Source organism: Electrophorus electricus, chromosome 5 (genome assembly GCF_013358815.1).
Source record: "Electrophorus electricus isolate fEleEle1 chromosome 5, fEleEle1.pri, whole genome shotgun sequence".
Lineage (NCBI taxonomy): Eukaryota > Metazoa > Chordata > Actinopteri > Gymnotiformes > Gymnotidae > Electrophorus > Electrophorus electricus.
In genome coordinates, this window is record NC_049539.1 from 25819093 (window position 1) to 25844737 (window position 25645).

The 25645-nt window shown below is 42.2% G+C and overlaps 1 protein-coding gene across 3 annotated transcripts; it reads right to left on the bottom strand.

Moving 5' to 3' along the window:
* Positions 1-19063, bottom strand: tmc1 (transmembrane channel-like 1). Of its 3 annotated transcripts, none has more exons than XM_027030348.2 (19): positions 18930-19063; positions 18532-18714; positions 15291-15381; positions 14952-15033; positions 14664-14770; positions 13382-13480; positions 12981-13123; positions 11571-11715; positions 11163-11357; positions 10895-11074; positions 9325-9477; positions 8523-8651; positions 8111-8178; positions 7268-7507; positions 6155-6280; positions 5971-6049; positions 5570-5678; positions 5118-5242; positions 1-94 (listed from the first exon to the last, which is right to left on the bottom strand). In XM_027030348.2, the coding sequence occupies exons 1-19, from the start codon at positions 19049-19051 to the stop codon at positions 11-13; spliced, it is 2460 nt and encodes an 819-aa protein (XP_026886149.2). In that variant the 5' UTR covers positions 19052-19063; the 3' UTR covers positions 1-10. The 3 variants fall into 3 exon arrangements, with proteins under 3 accessions (XP_026886149.2, XP_026886150.2, XP_026886148.2); XM_027030349.2 differs by lacking the exon at positions 1-94 and adding an exon at positions 1667-3903; XM_027030347.2 differs by lacking the exon at positions 1-94 and having other exon boundaries at positions 1667-5242.
* Between the last annotated feature and the right edge of the window lie 6582 nt (positions 19064-25645).

Consider the following 25645-nt stretch of genomic DNA (forward strand, 5'->3'; position numbering starts at 1 on the left):
GTGGCTATATTTAAGATGTGAAGATCTTCTTTTTAATAGTACAGTAGCAGGTATGGTGAGAAAATTCCCTTAGGAGTTTATAAAGTAGAAAAACCTAGAGTGAGAGACAAAAGGTGAAAATCAACAACTATGACAAATGATAGCAACCTTTTTGGCAGGTAGCCCAACATGCCATACCTAGCTGGGCAGCAAAGAATGCAGATTCTATAGCTACCTCTTCACACTAAGGTCAGGTTTGATTCAGATATGCTTGGGTCTGACTTGTAAAGCAAGATATACGAGATGTAAAATAGGTCGCCAAAATAATGTGACCTAAAAACAGGCACCCCAGAGACTTTTAGTCCTTTCACTAATAATAAACATACATCACATCACAGGGTTAATGAACCTTTTAGGACCGAAAGAGTAATACTATTTGTAATTGAAGCATGAAAATGAGCAATCTATTACTTTTTTGACTTGTTTTTGACCTATGTATGGATTGTCTGATTTGTGTACATTTCTTTAATTAGCTGAACACATGTGGACATAACCTGCCCCTCTGAATAATTTAGCAGGAACTGGACACCCACCCACAATGTGTGGGGCCATTAAATCCGCCCTCTTCCTAGAATCATGGCTGTGTTCCTTTGAAAGCTTGTCTTCCTCTGATATCCCACTCCTTCACTGGGGACTGTCTGTTCTCTGCTGGCTTCTTTCAGACCATATTTGGATAAAAGCACTTTCAGAAAACAACAAATAATCAACTCTACCTGACAATGGCCTGAAGCATTTCATTAATTTAATTTTAGGAGTTTTACTTCAATAACAATTTTTGATCACTCAGATTTATGGAAAAATGAATTACCAAAAGTTACTAAAGTAATTTAACAATTCAATTACTTTGATTAATTGCAGTTACATTTACTATTATGTAACTGCATGCTAGTTCTGTGGTGTCCCACAGGGATCTATGTGTAGACCTCTCCTGTTCAACTCCAAATGCCTTTACTAGGCCAAATCATTTAAAGCATAACTATAACTAAAAAAGCCATCATATCTGGCAGTAAAGAGCAAATATTTGAGGTGAGCCTTGACACCAGTGCCCGTATCAGCAGTCACGTCAGATCAATAGGAAAATCAGCCTTTCTCCATTTTGAGAATATGTCAAAGTTTACAAATGTCATGTCCATGCTGAACCTTGGGACCCAAATCATACCCAAGTCTCCATCAGGCTGGACTACTGTAATGGTCTTTGCACTGACCTTCCCAAGACAACAATTAAACATTTACATCCAGCTACTGATTCCCAGTAAAACCAAAAGGCCTCTCAGATCACTAGGAATCATTCAGCTAGTAATGCCTGCGATCAGAACCAAACAAGGTGACGCAACCTTTGGTCGTTATGCTGCCAGATGCTACATCGATCTTCCCGGTGATGTCAGAGTTGCCCTATAGGGATTATGTTATTGTTTTTCTCGGTGCGTTTCCATTTCTTTTCATTTGTAACATATTCTGTGTTTTTCATCTTTTTCTCTTGACACTTTACATTTTTACTTTTATTTTTCATTTTCGCATTTATTTTAATTCTTAATTTGGTTAGTCATTCATATTTTTTAACATTTTATTTTAACTCTTTGTCAACACCCCCCCCCCCCCCCCCAAAAAAAAAGCCTTTCTGAAATTATATATCTTATGATGTAAAAGGTTTTATGGTTTAATTTTTTTCCTTCATTGTTTCTATTTGGTTTTGTTAAGCACTTTGAATTGCTGTTGGCTTTCAAAGGTTCAATACATTAAAATGGGCCTTGCCTTGCTTATGAAATGATCTGACCTGGTAATTTCATAGCAGTTTTCACTGCATTTTACGATGACCTTGGACAAGCTACAGTCCAAAGTCTCCACTTAAGGGTAGTCTTAGTTAGAGAGAAATTTACTTCCTGTCCCCTACATAGAGTAGTAATATCCTCATTTGTTTTCTTATGTTTGGACAGTTAAACCAGTTACACTGCAATTTATCATGTACATTACTCCATTTTTGGCACTAACACCAATAGATCCATTGCACCCTTCATGGCAACACTGATCGAATCCAGAAAATCATCATTACAGCACATTTCTGGAACCTGTTCCATAATGACATGAGACTCGCTGACATCCTATCTTGAAGTGAGACCCGCTGGCATTCAATCATGAAGTGAGACTCACTGTCATTAACTGTGCTAAATTAATCTTCTACATAGTACTACAGTAACATGTGATAACATGAGAACTACAGACTAACAGCTTGAATGTCTGCTTACAAGGGCAATTTACACACACTGCCCCTTTGATCAGATGAAATGCATAAATTTCTTCAGGTGAAGAGATGATATTCATATCTGTCAAGGACTCAGTAGCAACTTAAAATTTCTGTATGCGCAGTTTCTATATAGTATAATAATTTGTTTTGCTAGGAAATCACTTGCTTAGTTGACTGTGATACCCGAAACAGGGAGACTGGCATCTTCCAGTTACTCACGTCTTACCTAAATGGATAAATAAACAAAAATCTCAAATGTCTTACATTAATAGTTAATGATATTCACCAATGCATTTTGCATGAGTGCCTGCAATGTTAATGAAATGTATGCATCAAGTCTCCAATGAATAAATATCAAGTGCATGAAATTAATGCAGAGCTGTTGACAGGTGTGTGTGGATTTAATTAGAGTTCTGGACGCGACCTAATAGGTGTAGACTCTTGTTATGATCGGTCCTTTCTAGGCTTTGAGAGACGGTGCGTTGTAGTAATAGTATCCAATGCCATACCTAAGTGTAGCGTAAGGCCCCCCTAGATGATTAGTGAACCTCACATATCTTTTCTAGAAAATCTGTGGCAGTGTGGAAAAGGATCCGTCAGCAGGACAGCGTATGCCCACAGAGCAGAGAATAGATTTGGGAACGTAGCCCAATGTCTGGAAACAGCACTGTGCATGTGAGGCTCCAGCCATGTGAATCTGAAGACTGGGAAAACAATGGCAGTGGAGGTTTCTTAGATTCGTATTTCTTAATGCATAGCATTCCTACTGCAGAATTCTTCAAGGGTATTCTCAGGAATCTTGCTAACACTTTACCGGAATTTTGGTAACACTTTACTGGAGGATACTGTTAAGAAGGCTACATGGCACACATATGAGCCCTTCATGACAACTGATGTAAACATACATAAACATTTATGAATGCACATTCCAACCAGCGTTAGACGTCACAAAAGCCAATTTTGTCAACTTGACACGACACTTGACAACTACGTCAAGCGACAGAGTAATGGTGACGTTACGATGCGTCATGACACTTTGTGCATGAAATGGCATAACATACTATGACAACAGACTCTGCAGCTCAACGTTTGTTTGTTGTTGATGTTGGGTTTTTTGGGTTTATCAAGGTGAAATAATGCTAATGGTATGACGCAGCTTGCCAAGTGACTCTGCTGGTAAAAATGAACATCTTTATGATGACTTCATAAAGATGCTCTGTAGTATCTCCTCTACTGTTGTAACAGTAACATGGAAAAAAAAAAAAAAAAGTGCTGACCCGAATTAAAAATACTTCAGTGAGACGTATTGTCCTGCTTTACTGTAATATAGCACTGGCATTTCTACTCTGAGCCTGTGAGGTTTCTTCTTACAGATAAGACATAGGACAAGAACACATCACTTCAATTTTTCATTTCTGGATGACTGAAAAATGCAAAATTCATGTGGGACATTTACAAAGATTGAATGGTTTACAATCACCTCTGTCCCTAAAAATGAAGGTGGTATTTTTCAAGAAAATAAACTTTTTAACCGGCTCAATTTGAAGAACCCGTCTAATAATGCGAAGACACTGAGACGTGTTGTAGAAGTAAGCGATGACCTCAGTCTGTCACTGTCAGTCCTGTGGGATCAGTAAACGTCAGTTGGAATAGAAGTGAACAGGCAGTACTGAAAGTTAGGCAGCTGAGCATCTTCAAGCCATGCCAGAACCACCCTCTGTAAAACTACTACTGCAAAAACTACTGAACCTACTACTGAAGACCAAAAATGTGCACCTAAAAATGACCATTGTATTTCGACTAATGTATAATGTATTTCGCTGATAAAATTGAGGGGAATTAACTAAATAATTATATAAATATTTTTTACACAAAGTAATATTATGATGCACATATGATTTGGAAAAGTGGCAGAATTCCAAAACCAAGAGCAGCCCATCCAGAAATCATTGCCCCACTTGAGCTATCAGACATTTTATCTCCCTTATGCTGTTAATGGAAGACATGTTTATTAGTGCCACACCACCACCAACCCCCACCCTCTTGACGTTGTGTAACTAGAGAGGTCATTCTCTTTCGCGAAGATAACAGTCCAGTCAGCCTAGTCCTATCAAAAGCCATGGGACTTCAGACCTTCATTACTGCGAGCAAATAAACACTCAAGTCTTGAGAGGCCTTGAATAAACATTTCCTCTCCAGCTGGATGGATAAAATACTCTCTGTGTTGGTCCTACAATGGGCTTTAGTTACAAATTGTATAGTAACTATCTCAAAGTTCAGTTATTAATAGTAGTAGTAATGGTAGTTTCAGCCACAATAGTGATATTATTTTATTAAGCAGGCAGATTTTTTTCATGTGCTTACTGACACCAGTCACAGGGCTCTAAAGCAGCCTGGGCGTAAGTGCGTTTTTCAGGGCTTGGATTCAGTGCCATGACATTATCAGATGGAATCAAACCCAATGACCTCATAGTTCATGACTGAACTCTCCAAACATCACATCATAGCATTAACAGGGCAGACAGATAACGCTGGTCTGCGCTTCCTATGGTGTGTTTGTGTACTTCTAAGGGTATTAATGAAAAGTGGCATTCTCTATGTGGCACTGCCACTTACTTTGTGGGTTAATCCAAGAATTAGGTTTAATCTGTGTCCAAAAATGGCCCCGAAGAACCAGGCACTATTGTGTCCGATAGACTCACACATGTGCAGCACCCACTACCATGTCAGTACCAATATCAGCTCAGCTCCCCCTGGATGGTGCATGCTGTTTCCTAGACGATGGTTGCCGGGGTTGTCCCGGTAGTGATCCAGATGTGGGATGGGTTTGGGTTACCGGGGGTCTGATGGAAGGAGGGGTCTGAGAACTTGAGGCCGCAGAGCTTTTGGTGCTGGAGCCAACCTGTACTGCAGGAGAAATGTGGCCACAATTTTGTCTGCTGTTCTTGCTGCTGTCTCTCTCTGAAAAGAGGGAGAGAGAGAGAGAGAGAGAGAGAGAGAGGGAGAGAGAGAGAGAGAGAGAGAGAGAGAGAGGGAGAGAGGGAGAGTGAAAGAGGGCGCGAGAGAGAGAGAGAGAGAGAGAGAGGGAGCGAGAGAGAGAGAGAGAGAGGGAGTGAGAGAGAGAGAGAGAGAGAGAAAGAGGGCGCGAGAGAGAGAGGGAGAGAGAGAGAGAGAGAGAGGGAGAGGGAGAGGGAGAGGGAGAGAGAGAAGATAAAAGTTCATCTGCCCAGCTGCTTCCTGACACGGTGCAGACTCTGCCCAACTGCTTCCAGCGACCCATGCGCTCACCTTTCCGCGATGCACTGCCGCCGCTCTGCCTGGTCTGTGCCTCTGCAGCGGCCGTGTTCTTGGCCTGCTCCGCTGCCAGCTTGTTCTTCTTCTTATTCTCCTCACTTTGCTGTTGAGTGGAGAATTACGGCCACAGGCAGCGTTTTTATGAGTGTGATCAAAATACAGCTGTAATCCCTCACAGCTTTCCAAATCCAGTTCTTTAGTACCACACCACTGCAGTGTAGTGTTTTCCATGCTCAATATCAACTACTTATCAAGTGAATCAAGTTTGTGGAGTGTTTTGGCTCTTCTGCACTGATGCCACAAAATTTCTCACAATTCACACACACCACACAGTCTCTCACAATTCACACACACACCACTCAATACCACAGATCCATCTCAAGCTTTCAACTTACGGTCTGGAGTTTCTTTTTCAGTTCCAGATTGACCTGCTTGTACGTCTTTGACGTGGAGTTCAGGTAATATATAGCAAGACTGAAACAACAGAAGACACATTTCTTCTGCTCTTCCATTCCTGCTTACTGAGAACATGTATTTATGATGAATGGGTGGAGGAGGAGTCCCCAGACTGATACCCACACCATAAGCAGTAGAAAAGGAAGGACCAGCCCCGGGTTGGAGACGTAGCTGAACACTTTTCCAAACCAGGCCGGGAAGTCTGTCTCCAGGGTCTCCTGGATGACATCGAACATGCGGCTTTTCCCACTACAGCAAAAAGGACCGGGTCGGAGGAAGCTGTCACTATAGAGTCATTAGTTAAATTATCTAAATGATTTTCCACTTAGCCTTTTGTTGTTGTTGTTGTTGGTTAATCACTAGTAATGGTTATTTCACCTATAAAACTGTTCTTTAAATAAAGGGAAGTTGTTCCGACATTGGACAACTGTCACGGGACACCCCCGCCCCGCCCCGCCCCGCCCCGCCCCACGAGTCACGTGGTACGGCCTGCCGCGTGCAGCGGGGTTCACCTTGTTTGTGGCCTTTTGTGATTGCGCGCACCCGCGCGGGGTTTAATGTCGCGTCTATTTAAATCTCAGCTAGTGTGTGCATGGTGTTGGTCGTTGTTATTCTGCTGTTATATGTAAAACACATTTAGTCATTGTTAAGTGTTATTTTAATTATGGAAGTCGTGTCTTTCGTTAATATTGTGTATGAGTGCCACCAGTGTTGTTTGTCTTTCCTTAATAAATGTTTCACCTTATCGAGGGAGTCTGTGCGTCCTGCTCCACGCTCATCGGCACTCGGGCCAGCAGATTCGTTACAACAACAAATTGGCATGAATAAAAATTGAGTTTTTTGGGGTGGGGGGGGATGAGATTATTTAGCTTTTCTTATGTCGCCCTCTACTGGTTAAAATGAAGACTTCCATATGTTGTCTGTTTCTTTTGAAAGGTTCCAACACCATTGTTTTTTCGCTTCAAAACAACAACAAATCTAGATTATAAGAAACCTGTACCTGACCAACATCTATTGCTGTTGTTGGTTTTACATTTGAGAAATTGTTCTGAGGTTTAAGTGCCATACGATTTCGTTCCACCCACAACCTGACCCGCTGTTCTATTCACTAGAACACCCAGAAGCACACGAATACCCAGCACAAAGGTCGTCACCACCAGACAAATGAGATGTCAATCGGAAAGCCACGGCTCTCCTGAAGTGCTTCTGGGGGAAGTAGGGCCGAGCTCCCGATACCTGAACGGCCCGCAGTCAAAGGAAGGCGGGATGGACACGACGGTGTAGATGGCCGGCAGTGTGGAGAGGAAGAGAATGACCAGTAGCATGGCCATGTAGAAGTTGTTGGAGCCGGAGGCCTTGAAGACGCGCTCCTGAGGGACATCACAGCACATGACAGCCCAGCACTGAAGGTACATGGACACATGCAGGCGCAGGACGTTTAGAGCGGGCAGGCAGGGCGCGTAGAATGCTCCCATCCTGGAAGAGAGAGCACACACACACACACACACACACACACACACACACACACACACACACACACACACACACACACACACACACAAATGAACATGCTCACACACGTGCGCGCACACACACACACAAACACGCTCACACGTGCGCGCACACACACACACAAACACACGCGCACACACACACACACACACACACACACAAACGAACACGCTCACACACGTGCGCGCACACACACACACACACAAACGAACATGTTCACACGTGCGCACACACACACACACACGCTCACACACATACGCACACACACACACAAACGAACACGCTCACACACGTGCGCGCGCACACACACAGACACACAAACACGCTCACACACGTGCGCACACACACACACACATACACACATGCACACACACACGCACACACACACAAACGAACACGCTCACACACGTGCGCACACACACACACACACATATATGCACACAGACATAATGACACACAGAACAGGTGAAATAATGTTAAAACCAGCAATGCACAAATAGATTAAATCATTTGGAAAGGTTTTTACTAAATGAAGTTCTGGATTTCTGGAATGGAATTCCATCCTACCAGATCATTCCCTGGTTGAATATGAGGCCAAGTACGTTCCCACTCACATCGAACTCCGAATATGAGGGCTAATATGGAAGCAAGAAAATAAAACTTGATGAATTTCGATTACTATAATTTCAATGCACATCCACAGATATGTGTCAGTGGGAACTGCCTCTCCCAATTAAAAGAGCTCCAGTACAGATCACGAAAAAACTGTACTGAGTTACCTAAACTGGTTACAGAAAATTACTGTCATGTTGGATTGTCATGCAATTCACCTGCACTGAGTGCTATATTTAACATACACAACTAAATCAAATTATCTTAATCTTAATCCTAATCTTAAATGTACAATGCCCTTGTGTCCCACATCTGACCGAGGAGTTGCGTTGACTTTGCTCCGTCTGAAGTGGGCGGGGCCACTCACGAAGCTGTACTCCAGGTCCCAGCACCAGCAGTAGTTGAGGAAGCGCACCAGCACGGCCCGCAGGAAGTCACCGATCAGCAGCGTGATGTAGGTCGTCATGGTGTCGGATATGATCAGGCGCACAAACTCCTGTGGTGGTGAGGGAGACCTCGGTGGGTGTCCGCACCAGGCATGGGTAATGTGGAGGAGAGGTGATGTGAGAGGTGGAGGAGAGGTGGGGGAGGGGTGGAGGAGAGGTGATGTGAGAGGTGGAGGAGAGGTGATGTGAGAGGTGGAGGAGAGGTGATGTGAGAGGTGGAGGAGAGGTGGAGGAGAGGTGATGTGAGAGGTGGAGGAGAGGTGATGTGAGACATGGAGAAGAGGTGGAGGAGAGGTGGAGGAGAGGTGATGTGAGAGATGGAGGAGAGGTGATGTGAGACATGGAGAAGAGGTGGAGGAGAGGTGATGTGAGACATGGAGGAGAGGTTGAGGGTTTCTCTGGTGGTTGCGCTCATAAAGGACAGTGTTGGCCAGACTGCTTGCAGACAGGTTCATTTTTATGCTTTATTACTGATTCACTTGATCCTCAAAAGATAAGCAACTGATCATTTTAAATGTTTTGCAATTGTGTTATTCTACTTTTAAATAAAGCGTTTTTTTACAGTAATTACTGGAAATTATAAGTTGTCAAGTAAATTAATTCGTTACTAGTTTATGAAGGGGTGAACTAAAACTTATGTCGGAAATGAAGTGAACAGTGAATAATTCATCCTTGGATTGCCGTGCTTGTTGGTCTCCCAGCAGGGGCCCCTGGCATGAGTACCTGTCCCACCATGGTCTCCCAGCAGGGGCCCCTGGGCACATCAGCAGGGTGCACTGTGATAGGAGGAGCCGTCGAGTTCTCTGGTGTGGTCCCGTTATATAGGCTGGCCTGCCATATCGTCATATTGAACTTCACTATCTCCTCTTCAGCCCTCTAGAGACACCAAGCAACAAACGAACAAACAAAACAGCTCCATTCTCAGGTACACGCCAAACCTTTAGACAGCTTAACTGACTTCTGTTTCAACCTTTGAGTTACACAAGGAAGTAGTTTTTCTATAGCTAGTTTGCTCTTTCCTATAAAAAAAAAAAAAAGAAAACAGAAGATGAGAGGGAGAGTGTTATCATGAATAACACCACAGCTGCATATATTAGATCCAACAGGCCAGGCAGAGCACTTTTCCAAACAATCAGATTGTGAGGTTAGAACTAACTTGTGAAAAAGCCTGTAATTTGAACACTGGGAAAGACCAGTAACACACACACACAAAACCATATCAATAAAAACATATATACATGTAATCTTTCACACAACGTGAAAAAATAATTCAGAGCTGGACCGTAACCCACCTCGCCGTCTTGCAGAAGACTGACCATCTTTGAGTCATTAACTTGATTATAAACCTCGACTCAAACCTGCTCTGACAGGCCATAGTGTGAATCACAAATTACAGGGACGCCAAAATGCACCCTTGAGGTGATTCTGTCGAACACATCAGGGCCTTGGACGAGGTGACAATAACGCACCTTCTCTGTGGCCTCCTTGTCAAAAAGTCAACCAGCTAACAAATGTTGCCTAAGTCAGTTGCATGTTATTCAGACCGTCTCTGAGCTAGAATATGGCTGCATACTACTGCAAAATCAACAAAACACAAGTGCGCATGCGCCTTCTCGCCCTGCAGGTGCTCGACAGCAGGATTCAACAGTGTTGCTGTGGCAACCTGTATCCCGTTCCTTGTTAATATGCAAATGTGAATGGGGCAGTTACGTCACTGATTTCTCTTCATGATTTGCTCATTATCAATTATGGAGAAAGATATTTAACAAGAATACCCTCGAGGTCTGGAAACAGAGGGTGCGAATTGTCAATGAATGGGACAGACCATTGTTTCAAACACCCAGGATGAACAACTGGTTATATAATAGCTAATATGCAAATGTGGTTACAAAATATAGCTGGCAATAACAGGGTGTTACGGTCCCAATAATTTCACACAAAATGCACAGGGGCAAAAGTTGAATGAGAACACAGAGAAAGCAGATCTAGCAGCCGAAACAGAACGAGAGATATTTTAATCAGGAGCTCGATATAGTACTTGAAGCAACTATGGCGACACACAAGGAGGAAAACTAATGGAAACTGTGTGACCATTCGGATCATGCGGGCAGAACATTTCGGAATCGAGGCGACAAACACGTCATAAGACGAAAGGGAACAGGCACCTCAGCGAGTCTGGAAATGTGCGGTATTACTGGGGAAGGCTGAGAAGGGCTTTCCATGAAGCAAACAGGGGTGCGTATTTAGAAACGTCATTGTAGTTCATTGGTGGTGCTTACGCTGGTGTGTTCACCTTAAGGTTGATCTGGTCCATGAGGGCAATGATGAAGGTGTAGAGGTTCCCCAGGAAGAGGGCGAAGATGCGACCCAGCTGCCAGCGCAGCGCGATGCGGGGATGATAGTTCTCCAGCGTGCTGATCACGTCGAAGAGCATGGGACAAAACATGCCCAAGAGAGACATCACCATGTTCACCTGGAAGACACGTGGGTTCGGACTTAAGCTTCAGGTGTTTTCATTATCCATAGCAGCTGCTGGACCAATAAACACACAGGACACTTGCTTCGTTTCTCTCCCACCAGCCGTAGTTATCCAGCCCTTCTAGGGCAAACTTCTGGGACCGGCGCACCACGAAGTAGATCAGATACCCACTTCCTGCCAGACAACACAGAACCAGGAAGTTGGCTAAGACGCGGAGGAATCGTGTCAGGTGGATGTTATCATCTTTTCTGCTCTCCTGCTCCTCTACAATGGCCTCCTGGTGAAGAAAAACATTTGAAATGAAGATTAAACACACACACTCAAGCACACATAACCTCTTACGCATGCCTCACCCTCACATACTATATGCATTATGATATATTTTAGGGCACACACTACACGCACACAGTCATAACTTCACATGCATGCTGCGCACAGTATAAATAACAACACAGCAGGAATACACACACACACACACACACATACACACTTTAAAGCTAGTTGTGATAGAGGCGAACTTGTTGTCTGCCGTCTCCACGTTCCCAATGAGGTAATCCCAACTGGTGAATATTTTCCAGCTGAAATTAAAGCTGGTGTCATCTCCTCCTCCATCTTCACTGGCGTTCCGCGCCATGCTACAGAAAACGTTTGACATCGGCGGGTGGGGGGAAGCAAATCAAACCTCAGGTAATGCTGTCTGCCTTGAATTTTACTACAGACAAAATGCAGAGATATTCTCGTCACATGTTGTTTGGTGCTAGTTCCTATCCCTGCAAACTGGAGACCAGCCAGCCAGCAGAGTATCGCCGGGTTTTCACACGCTTCTGGAGGTCTTGCTGCGCTGGATCAGGCGCAGGAAAATTGTTCATCAGTTACTTTGCTGGAGACCTCTGCTCTAGTGCAGTTCACCAACAGGCATTCTTCATCACTACATATGTTTACATTTACAGCCCTCGAGAGGCAATTTTATCCATAGCAACTTATATATTTATCAGCGCATGTACTGATAAATATCAGTATATGCATTGATAAGTATCAGTATACGTTTTAATAAATATCAGTATATGCGTATATAAATTTCAGTATATGTACTGCTAAATATCAGTATATGTATTCATGAATATCAGTATATGCATTGATAAGTATCAGTATACGTTTTAATAAATATCAGTATATGCATATATAAATTTCAGTATATGCATTGATAAATATCAGTATATGTATTCATGAATTTCAGTATATGCATTGATAAATATCAGTATATGTATTCATGAATTTCAGTATATGCATTGATAAATATCAGTATATGTTTTAATACATGTCAGTATATGCATTGATAAATATCAGTATATGTATTGATAAATATCAGTATCTGTTTTAATAAATGTCAGTATATGCATTGATAAATATCAGTATAAGCATTGATAAATATCAGTATGTTTTAATAAATATCAGTATATGCATTGATAAATATCAGTATATGTTTTAATAAATGTCAGTATATGCATTGATAAATGTCAGTATATGCATTGATAAATGTCAGTATATGCATTGATAAATATCAGTATATGTATTGATAAATATCAGTATATGTATTCATGAATTTCAGTATATGTATTCATGAATATCAGTATATGTATTCATGAATATCAGTATATGTATTCATGAATTTCAGTATATGCATTGATAAATATCAGTATATGTATTGATAAATATCAGTATATGCATTGATGAATATCAGTATATGCATTGATGAATATCAGTATATGCATTGATAAATATCAGTATACGTATACCTACTCCACCCTCCATATATTTGGCATTTATTCAGTAAGGCCCAGCTGTGATGAAGACAAAAGCATGACTAAATGACATGGCGGGAGGTGGGGATCTGACTCACGTCCTAATCACCACCATGTAACTATAAGCGGCCATGCCCACCCCGACCAGGAAGTAGGAGAGGGGCATGCGGTACTTGAGCCAGCCGATGGTTCGCTGGTTGTTGTAGTAGCCGTAGAAAAGGACCGAATACTTCGCATAGCCCTGCAAGTTGGAAAATATGCAACGGTGTAAGGTTAAGATCGCACTCAGGAGGCTGCACGTCACCGTACATCACACCATCCCTTAAACCGGTGAAAAGAAAACAGCAATACGAAGAGCAGGAATGCACTGTGCGAGATGTCTGATTATCGACTTTAAAAGATGTGACATTATTTTGGTATTTACAAACGAATCATACAATTGTGAACCAAAGTATCGACTGCTAGAGGCGCAGAGTAAACAAACCATTAGTCCGCTTACCCCAAAGTCCCACAATATGGCAAAGTTCATGGCACTCGCTTCTTCATCTCTGGGGACCGTCTTCCTGGGAATGCTGCCATATGGCCGTCCCATCAGTGCCTGCAGAGAGACAGCCACTGTCACTTGACACAGTCTTCTCCTGACCATCCAGCTTCCACCTGCTATCTAGGTCTCTCCATCACACGTCTGTTAACGTCTCCTGCAGTACATATATCAGGCAATTAATCTTTATGAACCGTGAACGTACTTGGAGAAGAGCATTAAACGCCAACTTTTTAAAAGGACGGGGGCCACGCCTTCCTTCCCATCCAAAAACCAAAAAAATACACCAACACACCAGTCAGTATTTTTTGTCACCACCATCATATGCACTGAACCATATTGAGGAGCATTTAAATGAGCATTCAAACTCAAGAGTTTTAATTTAAAAGGCATTCTTATTTCTGAATGATGAAACTGATAAGAAGACTGTCTGCTCGTCAATGATACAAGTAACCCCCAAAACCTATAAAAGGTTCCTCTCAACTATAGCAGTAAATGCAACTATTTGATTCATTACAAACATATTGCTCTTTGTCTCATAAAAATTTGAATTCGATCTGAAGATTTTAAACGATGGTACTCGGCTGTCGGCACAACCATTTATGCTAACGCTCCAGGCGTTACTCAGACATGAATGCAACTGCCCATGAAGGGTCTGAGCTAGCATGTCTCCTGCAGTACATATATCAGGCAATTAATCTTTATGAACCGTGAACGTACTTGGAGAAGAGCATTAAACGCCAACTTTTTAAAAGGATGGGGGCCACGCCTTCCTTCCCATCCAAGGAGAACATGGCTAATTGTGGCCACGCCTTCCTTCCCATCTAATGACAACACAGCTAATTGTGCTTTCTTCGACTCCCACACACCATGGTACAGGTCTCAGAAATATGAAAGAATTGTGTTTTTGTAATGTTTTACATTTTCATGCTAGAGAAAACTTTCTAAGTTCTAGTATTAATATGAAATAACCAGTTGTATCTGTTTATACACTTGCCATGTGGCCTGTTGTGACAGGTCTGGCAAACCTATCCAACAAAATCAATAAAAAGAAAGCAAAATATGTATAAAATAAATAAGTATTGAAAAATGCATTAATCAAATCAAAGATGAAAATCATATTTTTTTAATTCAAATTTCTTCTCAAATTTTTAGTCAGAAATAAAGGACAATGATGAAAGAGTTTGAGGCTAAGAGCAAAGTTTTATATGAAATATGTTCGGTCTAAGTTGTCTCTCACCTCAGGAACCATGACAAGGCCAAAGGTCAAACCAAAGAGGATCATGTTGATGCCATACATCCATCTCAGAAAGATGAAGTAGGAGGCCACGGATGAACCAAAATGACCTAACAAACATTTTGAACATGTGGAAAACCATAGAATATATATAATCAAACAGCTGAAGCTATCAATTTCTGTCTACTGGATGTAATTCAAAAACTATAGAAACAAAATAATCATCAAATGATTTTCCAGAACCTTAAATCAGACAGCAGGAGAGCATAGAAAATGCAAAATTGAACACACTTTCGATTTCTTTAATCTTCATTTCCCATGGAATGCAGGCTGTCTTGAAGTTCTCAAAGTCTCTCTGAAATTTCTTCCATTTCTGTTAGACAAAGTAATATTATACATCATGCCATATCACGGTTTTAAAATAGTTATTTTGTTTATCAAGTTCTAAAAAAAAACTACATCCTTACAGCACAATGCTAAATTGTCATCCATGCTATGAAACACATTGTGAAACACACAGAATACTTGTAGCTTACAATCAAACAAATAAGTGAATAAACAGATGCCAAAATGGTAAGGTTTGCCACTGCTACTGACAATCTGTTTGTTTTTGGGTCATGTGCCACTCACCTTCCTCAGCGTAACCTTGTAGGCATACAGCTTCCTCCCTCTGCCTTTCCCCAAAGCACCCTCAGACTTCTCCACAAACTCCTGTGACTCCCTTAGACATGGAGAGAAGGAATCACCAAAGCCCAACTGACAGAGTCCAGGGTCATGATCCATGTCATGGTCCAGAGTCATGGTCCGGGGTCATGGTCCGGGGTCATGGTCCGGGGTCATGGAGGCAAGCATGTTGGGTGTAATATGCTAAATGGTTGGGATTCATAGTCCATTTTTCAAACCAATTTGAGTCTGAAAATGCAGTTGTGACAGCACAACAGACAAGCGTTTTATGTTTCCTAAAATCACGTCAGCACGTTAAAACATCCATCTACACTCATCTGTTTGTGCTTTTAGGATCTTGCAGCTGCCAATTGCTAAATCACGTTTGTCTGCATTAAGAGAGGTTCATGGGTTGGTTTTCATCTCTTTATGGCGACAACTACCTCAACTGACACATCAACCAAAAACCAAAAAAATACACCAACACACCAGTCAGTATTTTTTTGTCACCACCATCATATGCACTGAACCATATTGAGGAGCATTTACATGAGCATTCAAACTCAAGAGTTTTAATTTAAAAGGCATTCTTATTTCTGAATGATGAAACTGATAAGAAGACTGTCTGCTCGTCAATGATACAAGTAACCCCCAAAACCTATAAAAGGTTCCTCTCAACTATAGCAGTAAATGTAACTATTTGATTCATTACAAACATATTGCTCTTTGTCTCATAAAAATTTGAATTCGATCTGAAGATTTTAAACGATGGTACTCGGCTGTCGGCACAACCATTTATGCTAACGCTCCAGGCGTTACTCAGACATGAATGCAACTGCCTGAAAACCGTTTGCCTTAATATGTCTGATTTAGCCACATATAAGAAATCTTAGGACCAACTACACAGGAACCTCTGCCTAGAGTTTTCTAGATGGCCCCACATCTCACTGTTCCCACGTCACTAAAGTTGCTGCATGAAAGGCTCAGCTTGGGGTTTTCCTCTACCTGCGACACACTGAGGAGTTTGTCTGCCTGACCCAGACTGCATAGACCCGCCGTTCGTCTGCGCGTCACTGCTCCGTGCTACATGCTACTCTCTGTTTCTCAATCCTTTTTTGACGTTTTTGTGCTTTGATCATAGATTTGTCTAATATGTACCCATCTGCCTGCTTGTTGCGATGACAGTTCCTTTTGGTTTTTGGGTTTTGGTTCTGGCTCCATCTCTCTGTTCTCTGTTCTCTAGCTGTAAACACTGCTAGCTAGCCATTATATTATTTACATCAAATAAATATTTAAGTTATATAGGAAGAAAGACTGCAGTCTACAGCCTCAGATGTTTCACTTTTCTTTTCAGCATTAGAGTGAATGATTATAAACATAAAATTATGTTTCGGGGTAGCACGGACATGTACGTTTTGCTTACAAACCCATAATGAAGTCGGTTCCATATTTTAAACATGCATTAGCGCTGTATGTATTTGCCAAAAGCAGAGGAGTAATTTACGCAGGGGACGTTGGCGACGTCTCCCCGCCACTTTCTGAAACGAGAGGATTTTATCCCCGCCTCTTTTTGAAAATTTAGGAGAAGGGATTTCTGTTTCATCTGGGCAAAGTGTTTCCTTGGAATGTTGCCTTCATTTATTCCATAATCATTTGACAACATGCTTGTGTCATTACTACTTGATCTCCTAAAGGGAACGTGAATTTGACGGGCAATTGAATTGAGTACAACATCCGTCCACATTTTTGCCCCCAGCAAAGTTACACCCGTAGTCAGAAGCCCACGGAAGGCAATGTAAATGCTTTCAAAACATGGTAAATAACTGGCCATTATCATTAATAAAAACATGATTAATGGTCATTTAAAATTATACACAGTTTCTGTACCATGTACAGAGAGGGCCAATGTGAAAAATCATGATTAGTCTATTAGTGTAATACGGTGAAAAGGTATTTTCCTTTGCCTTATTTTGACCTCATTATGGGGCACCGCAAAACAGATTTTAATAACATTGTGCGGGCGTGTGTGTGTGTGTGTGTGAGAGAGAGAGAGAGAGAGAGAGAGAGATATGGAATCAAAAGAGTTCACATGCAAGACTTTGGATGAAATCAATGTTAACTCTAAAATGTATACACTGCATCTTTCTCACGTTTTCATTTGTTCAATAACTCATTCACAATCACACTGATATGGATGCAATTTCACGTCAACCAGCAGACGAGGAATATTTACAATGTTGTGAGAAATGAAAATAACGATATTTACAGTATCCTTAATAGGAGTCTCTGTTTTAACCACCAGCTTAATGAGTGGGGTGAAAAGTGAAGTGCCCCTGACTTCTGTAACTAACAAACACAGCAGAAATTAGAGCAAATTATAACTGGGCGTGAATATCTGCTGTAGTACAATATGTGTTACTGGGTGCATGTGATATACAGTGAGGCCAACTTCATGTGCACAAATATATGCAGGTGTGTGGTGTCAGACTTTAGAAAAGTGCATTACACAAGTTTGTTTTTTTTTTTTTTTTGGCTGATTTCCCTGCAAAGATATTTACTATTAAATTAAGTACTGTGTTTTGGGTTTTTTGTACTGTGGAGGATAATAAAGTTAATGAATGAATGAATCAACCAACCTGCCAACCAATCAACCAGCCAACCAACCAATCAATCAACCAATCAGTACAGATATCTGCTTATCACATTTATCACAGAATGTCTGCTTGGAACAGATGCATGCCCAGGTTCAGGTAATCAAAATGCAACTGAAGACTAATAATGAAGTCTTCATGCATATGGATAAAAAAAAAAAAAAAAGATATTTCAACCTTTTAATTTACTTTTCTTTTTAGGTCATTTGAGTTCATAATGCTGTTTTCACAAACTGTTACAGAAGACTTCTGAGTAAGAGAGCAAATGTATTAGAATGTACTAGTTCCCTTATTCTCATGGTGAATGAGTAAATAAAAATGCTATTAATGATGTAATGATGTTCTTTTAAATGTCCAGTTGTGATGGTCAGGCTGGGAGACTTATATAATCACAGATCAAATCTGAGCTGGTATATGAATTGCTAAAATTATACATGCATGATCATTTGGTGATTCCAAAACACATTAATTACAAACGTGTTAACCTGGACACGAGCAGTTTCTTGTGTGTGTGTGTGTGTGTGTGTGTGTGTGCGCGTGCGCGCGTGTGGTGTTACCTGAGCGTGACGAGTTTCTTGCTCATGGGCCAGGGTTTCCCTCTCAGTGTACCGATTAATTTCTTTCTGTCATCCACCGCCTCTTTCAGCTTCTCCAGCTCCTCAGGACTCAGAGAGCCCAACACGACCTCCACATCCTTCGCCTCCTCTTCCTCCCCCGAAGAACATATCTCGAACTCGGACCTAAAAAAGCAACAAACTTTCAAACTGCGTAATTGCAACTACTATGAAATCGAGGCGTGTCAGGCAAACCTGCCTGTCTGGGTCAGGCATATTCACAGGCGTGATGACGTGATCCGTGAAATGTGTTACATTCATGCGGCGACTCATACACCTTGTACGGCGGCATGCACTGAGCAGTGGCCGTGTTATTTATTCGTATGTATTTGATAGCTCACGTCGTCTCTGCTGGCTTCATGCTTTTCTCTTGCTCATGTTCCTTCGCTTGTTTGAGCTCTTTGTCACTCGTCTTCCTGACCGCCTCATGCGCCTCCTCTCCGCTCAGGCGCTTCTTTTTCATCGCCTCCTCAGCTTCTTTTCCCGCCTCCCCCCCCCCGCGCTCCTCTTTTCCACGCAGTTTCTTGGTCCTCTCGTTCTCACTGTTCTTATTCTCTTTCGCCGCCCCCTCTGCGCGCTCCTCCCTTCCTGTCCTCTTTCCATCCCTCTCTCTTCCCTTCTGCTCCCCGCCTGCGCGGCGGAAGCGCTCCCTCCCCTCCTGGGATCTCTTCGGCGGCCTCCCGGTGGACGGAGCTCCCCTTCTCTCGGTTCTGGCCTCCCGCTCTCTTCTCGTTCTGGCCTCCTGCGTTCGTCCGCCGTTCGTCTCCACGGAGCAAATGCTGAGCTCCCCTTCACATTTTAAAAATGAATGTCACGAATAAGGAGACAGTAACCTTCTGGAACACGGACAATTTCAAAAAATCTGTAACCTACCATCATCCACTTCAAGGCCGACTGCAAAAACAAAATAAAACCCACATTTTAGTGGCCAGACATTCAGCAAAAAGACGCTTATATGTTTACATTTATTATCAAGTTGTATGACAAGTTATGCATGAACATTTTAGGAGATCGTAAATATTTATTTTTACTTGTAGTATTTTTGTGAGAATTTCGCAGTTGGCCAATTGCAACTCGGACATACAGTTATATTCTTTTGTGTCCACTGTAACCAGACCTGAGTGTTCTGTGGAGGTCATTACAAGCATGTGATTGTCAGAAGGCACAACGTGAGCTATAGCGAATACTCCACATACACCTGCAGTTGTGTGGGGGCAGCAGCCAAAGGGTCAATGGGCAGTCAAAGGGTCAAAGGGCAAAGACAGTCTCTCTTTTGGTCATGCTTCATAACATATACACGTTCACAAACCGATGGGCATAATTATGCGGGTTAGTCACTGAATGTTTACGCTAGGCGCATACACACCGGCACTTCATACATACATATGTACATGTACACATACATGCATACATACATACACACACACACACACACACACACACACAATCACACTCATATATACACAGATAACACAGTCAGGCCATCTGTTAAGCTGCAGATAGTTCAGTTATTTGGGTTCAGTCATTTATATATGCAATTCATGCTGTTATACATCATGCTACAATTAATAAACAACAAAGCATGAAACAACAACAACAAATGAAAGAATTGTTTTTATTTTACACTTATGGACTAAAAAGCTTTTCACACGAATGCTTTAGTTAAATGGTAACCATATATACTCACATCAGAGCACAATCATAATCACAATCATCACACATAAAAAAACAAAATAGTAGGTTAAAAGAGCTAAAAAAAAACTTGATGAAACCAAGAAAATAAATTCACAGGTTACCGTCATTCTCAGAAATGATGAGCTGTTTCTGCATGGTGCTCTTCAGTAGCCCTGCAATCAAGTGTGTGTGTGGGGGGGGGGGGGGAGTGTGTGTGTGTGTGTTTAAGGAAGATGATGCCATGCATGAACCTGTGTGTGTGTGTGTGTATGTGTGTATGTGTACAAGTGAACCATACCCTGGCCAATCCTTGGCCAACCAATGAATGGTAACGAGCATTTGGAGTTCACTTTTTTCTGTGGCCACTGAGAGACATTATCCAAGAACAATAAGCCCTTGAAACCCTAGAACTGCTCAATTTCACCCCCTGAATAATTCAGTCCAATTATGACTCTTATTTTGAAAGCGAGGGGGGGACATATAGGACCACAGGCCTGAAAGAGGATAATGATCTCATGTCTGTTACGGGATAAAGGAGGGGTATGGGATCACTCTCTGCCATACTTTCACTTCGACCACACCGGTGTTCCCCAGTAAACGCCTGAGACGATGCAGAAGGCTTTGTGGGTAATAATATTGAAAACAATTACTGTGGGGAAGAAATCTGGTCAATCTGATGCTTCTTCACAGTTTAAAAAAAGTCTTGTGTTCTAAGTAAAGTCTTGTGTTCTACGTAAAAGAGGTTTTTATTTATTTTATTTAGGAAATATTAGGGTCATGATGCATAATTAGCATATGAATGTATCCTGGCCGCAAATAAATAAATAAGCCATCAGACAAAAGGTCTATATGAAATCGTTTCAGGGTTCATCCTCTTGTCTCTGCAAATCTATTTAATATTTAAAAATAACTAAGTCAGGAATATTTTATTTCATTGTTATTGTTTATTTTATTTAGCTATAATTATTTTTACACACACACACGTGGCCCTGTGGTCAGAAACAAAAAGGTTGACCAAACTGTGCGTAGCAACGGATGTGCTTCAGCCTTCGAACGTACACCTATAAGTGAGCCTATGAAACAGATGTGCTTAATAAAGTGAGAATTTAATTTCATTTTAATTTAACTTTAATTTGTCTCCCTTAAGCAGGGGGAGCTGCAGAAGGCGAGAAACAGAGAGCAGGGTTGGAGAAGCTGCATTAATCAAAGGGCCTTGACCAATCACAGTCGCGCGGTTTTGAAGCGCCCGGTGTGTAAGTGTGAACTGCACTAGCCCTCCTGGACCCTAATGGCAAAAGTGGACAACTGGCCAAATCAATGTTGATATGTTTCACGCTTTTTACTTACCTACTGAACGAAGAAATTATGCTTTGTGAATCTTCAAGCTGGACCCTTGTACTGTGAAACTTAGAGTTTTAAACACTTTGTCTGATATCTTGTTTAACTCCCAAGGGCCCTATCACTACCAGATGAGTGTGCTTTAAAGCAGCGCAAACATTCAGCTGTGTATTTAAAAAACACTGGAAGTGGGGACCCCTTTTCCAACCTTAAACCCAGAGACACGAGTGCCACGCAGTGTCCACAGTAGCCACCAGGTGGCAGTGTAGGACGCTTAAACGCATGGGTGGCGAAGGGTAATTCTGATCATGACACATTTGCAGTGCATGGCCGCTGCCCGTGTGAACAAAGACCATTGTGGCCTGTTATTCTGTTTAAGCACATAGAGGTTTGCTAATGTATACGTATTTGTCAGTGGCTGTTATAAAATGTGGACAAAGACAGAGTGTTCAGCTGTTCTAGAAATCTGTCGTTCTACTGTGTCCTGATGAGAATTTAATGGACAATTTCTGATTTCACATGAATGGAAACCCAATTGCTTGTTTGTTTACTTTCTAATACAATTTTCTAGTTTAGTTTCAAACTAATTCAAATTTGCATTCTTGTTTACTCAAATTTAGCTGTTCCTTAGTTCTTGACTTTTGACTAACAATTTGTTTTGTATGTTCTGTTTGGCTGTCTTGTTTTCTTGCACAAACAGGTTTTTACTAGCAGCACAGTCTCTCAGAAAGGTGTACGTGTAATCATTCTTTCAGTGCTGTAAGCTAGGAAAATATATAAAAGAGACGCAAATAGCAGCGCTGGTGAAGGCAGAAAAAAACCGTCTGACCAACAGTTGTGCAACTAGACTACAATCGATGCCTCTGGGCCACCCGAGGGCTCAGAAGTCTGCCAGCAAGCTGACAGCATGAGAGTGAGAGAGAGAGAGAGAGAGAGAGAGAGAGAGAGAGAGAGAGAGAGAGAGAGAGAGAGAGAGAGAGAGCGAGCGTGGCAGGGAAGCGGACGAAGAGCGAGGGAGCAATCCAGGAACAGTGTCTAAACATTAAAAGCACAGAAAAGCCTGACAGGAACAAACAGGAGCATGAGCAGAGTGCATGTGAAGGGGCGGGGCCTCCAGCAAAGGGGTGACTAGAACATGTGAAGGGGCGGGGTTAGAACGCTGCATTCTCCAGTGACATCACAATGAACCTCCTCCATGCCATCCCAGTCCTCTCTCTCTTACTGAGTCACAGAACTGATGAATCAGAAACACTTAGGTCAGCTAGTCTGGAAGACTCCTTAGCAAACCACACAAGGGGGCTTAGAACATACACACACATAAACAGACTCCCACACTAAACGGACAAACGCCTACAAGTAGCGCACACACATATACACACACACACATACACTCATACACTCCTAACACCATGGTACCTGATGTCACGGTGGGATAAGAACTCCTTAATCTCTACTCCTGTCTATGTGTGTGCTGTGAGTCAACGGAGTTCCCAAATCTTTTATAATCCCGCCTGTTTTGTAATCCCGTCTCAGTGAATGCAGCCCGGATCAAACCATGCAGACATGCATCACCTTATTGAGTAGTAATCCAGTTCATAGAATGCAACAACCTTTCTAAACAAATTTCTGAGGATACACACACACACACACACACTCTAGGTGGTTCCAATTTTGGCGAGTCTACATTTGGGTGTGTATGTGTTTGCGCTTTGTAGCAGTACACAGTCAAGCACTGTTGTCTTCTCCCGGTTTATCTCCACGTTTGCTATGTATATTTTATAAGCATGGAGTCATTGGAACCAAAACTCCACCTCCGCCCTTGACCCCGTGTCACCCCTCACCTCACATGACCCCTACGGTCAAACAAGGCCAGCAGAACCTGCATGCATCCCATGACTCACCCACAATGTGGAGTAAGGCAGCCGGAGTGCATGGGCGGAGAGAGAGAACCACCAGAACAAAAAAAAAAACAAAAAACAACAACAAAAAAAAAAACCATAATCACAAACCGCTCTTCTTATTGGCTTCCCACAGCAACCCTGCTCTTTTCATGCTTGTTATATTTATTTTCCAATTTATTGGGCAATAAAGCAGTTTTCCAGTCATTATTAAGCCTGAGTTAGTCATGGGCTGAGTCATGCTATCACAATATAATGTAACACACTACGGATCGGTTATAAGCCAGGCCACCTTAACGAGGATGGGTTCCCGCTTGAGTCTTGGTCCTCCCAATTTTTCGTCATTAATCCGCCCAGGGAGTGTGTTCTCACCTCTGGACTTGTCATTAGGGATCTGGACCCATACTTTTGTAAAGCTGCTTTGTTGTAAATGTGGTAAAAAGTGCTACATAAATAAATTTGACTTAAAATTCTTATAAATTAGCACTGGTTATAGTTTTAGTTTGGTCTGGACAAACTGCATTTAATCTTTAACCCTTCAAACACTTCATTTAAATGCTTGAGGATAAACATTGTAACATTGTAATTTAGTCTATAATTTAGTCTATGACCAGGTGTTTGATGTTTGATAAGCAATAAAACAGACGGGGTCACTTTAAGAGAATGGGAAGGTCCTCTCTTCTGACTGAAACCACATGGCCAGTCTGACAAACCCTCACCCCTCCACTTCAGCCTGCCCACCAGGCAGTATATCCGAGCCAGATCAGGATCAGGGAATCAGGCGAAGGGCGCTTCTGGGCCCGCACTTTCGAGACGTTCGATATTTCTCTGGCCCGGAATCTCTGAAGGGACGGCATCATATTCCGGCCTGTTTATTCTATTAGTGGTCATGAAACAAAGATCACAGATCAGTGGTGCTAAATTAGGATGCTTTATGAACGCTGCCCTGGGGGCTTGTATTCCCGTACACTTAAATATCAGGAGTGCTGTGCAAAGATCAGAGATCCACTGGCATTTTAGTCAGAAAACTGACCTTGAATCTCCTTTGAATCTCCACAAGGATTTGTGAGGGTTTTCCCAAGACATACATTCAGGAAGCCTCTTAGGCTGTAAGTGTTTTGTTGTTGTTTTTTCTAAATCAGTTTATCTGGAAAGCTTAAGGAGACTGTAAACAGGAGAAACAGAAGGAATCTGATCGCAGATCTGGCCCTACACCCCCCCCCCCTCCCCAGCTGCCTGCACATGTGAAAAGCACATAAAAAGAGCAGCAACAGGAACAGGAATCTAACATGGGGCTGACGCAAAAAGAGTTGCCCCTCACATTTTCCACTGATCTGAAACCAGTTTATCCACCCCAGTTCCAAGGATAAGCCATTACATACAAAGACTCTACCGGAGTCACGCCCTCCTAATAGTAAACCCGAGAGATGAGCTAATGACCTTTATAGAGACTGGCAGGGGAGAAAGGACCAAATGTGAAATCAATACTTGCTGTCCTTCCTTAGGGAAAGGAATTTTTCTCTCTCTCTCTCTCTCTCTCTCTCTCTCTCTCTCTCTCACACACACACACACAATTCTCTCCAGCTGTTCCTAGGTCAGGCAAGAATTGTTAGACATCTTCCTTACTTGTTGCTCTTCCTGACAACAGCAGCTAAAGGCATCAGGGGGCAGCTGCCACGCCACCTGCATGCACGCCAAAACCCCCGAGCAGGTGTGACTGTGTTCCCACAGCAGAGAGGGGGTAAGGGGGGGCGGCTGAACAAACGGTGGCCTGCAAGGAGGCTGCACTCTTCCACTTAGAGCACTTTCATTACTGGACTTCAGTACACTGACTGTCTGGAGCATATGTAGTTGTCCTTCCAAAATTCTGAAAACTGAGTGATTAAACCATCCGAAATGGTATTAGGTGCCAACTGTGATAGTCAAAGAAAAAGATGTTACAAACTCCCAATTTAAAATATATTTAGCAAAGACTGATCAATTTAGCCAGACAATACTATTCTTATAGGTACCACCCACAATCTTGAGTGATTGGTAGGAACACAACAACACCAAATGGTCCAGAATAATGGCTGATTAATGGTTAAGATTAATGGTAACGACCTAATGGTTGATTTAACAATGCAGTTGATTTAACTGTTGATTAA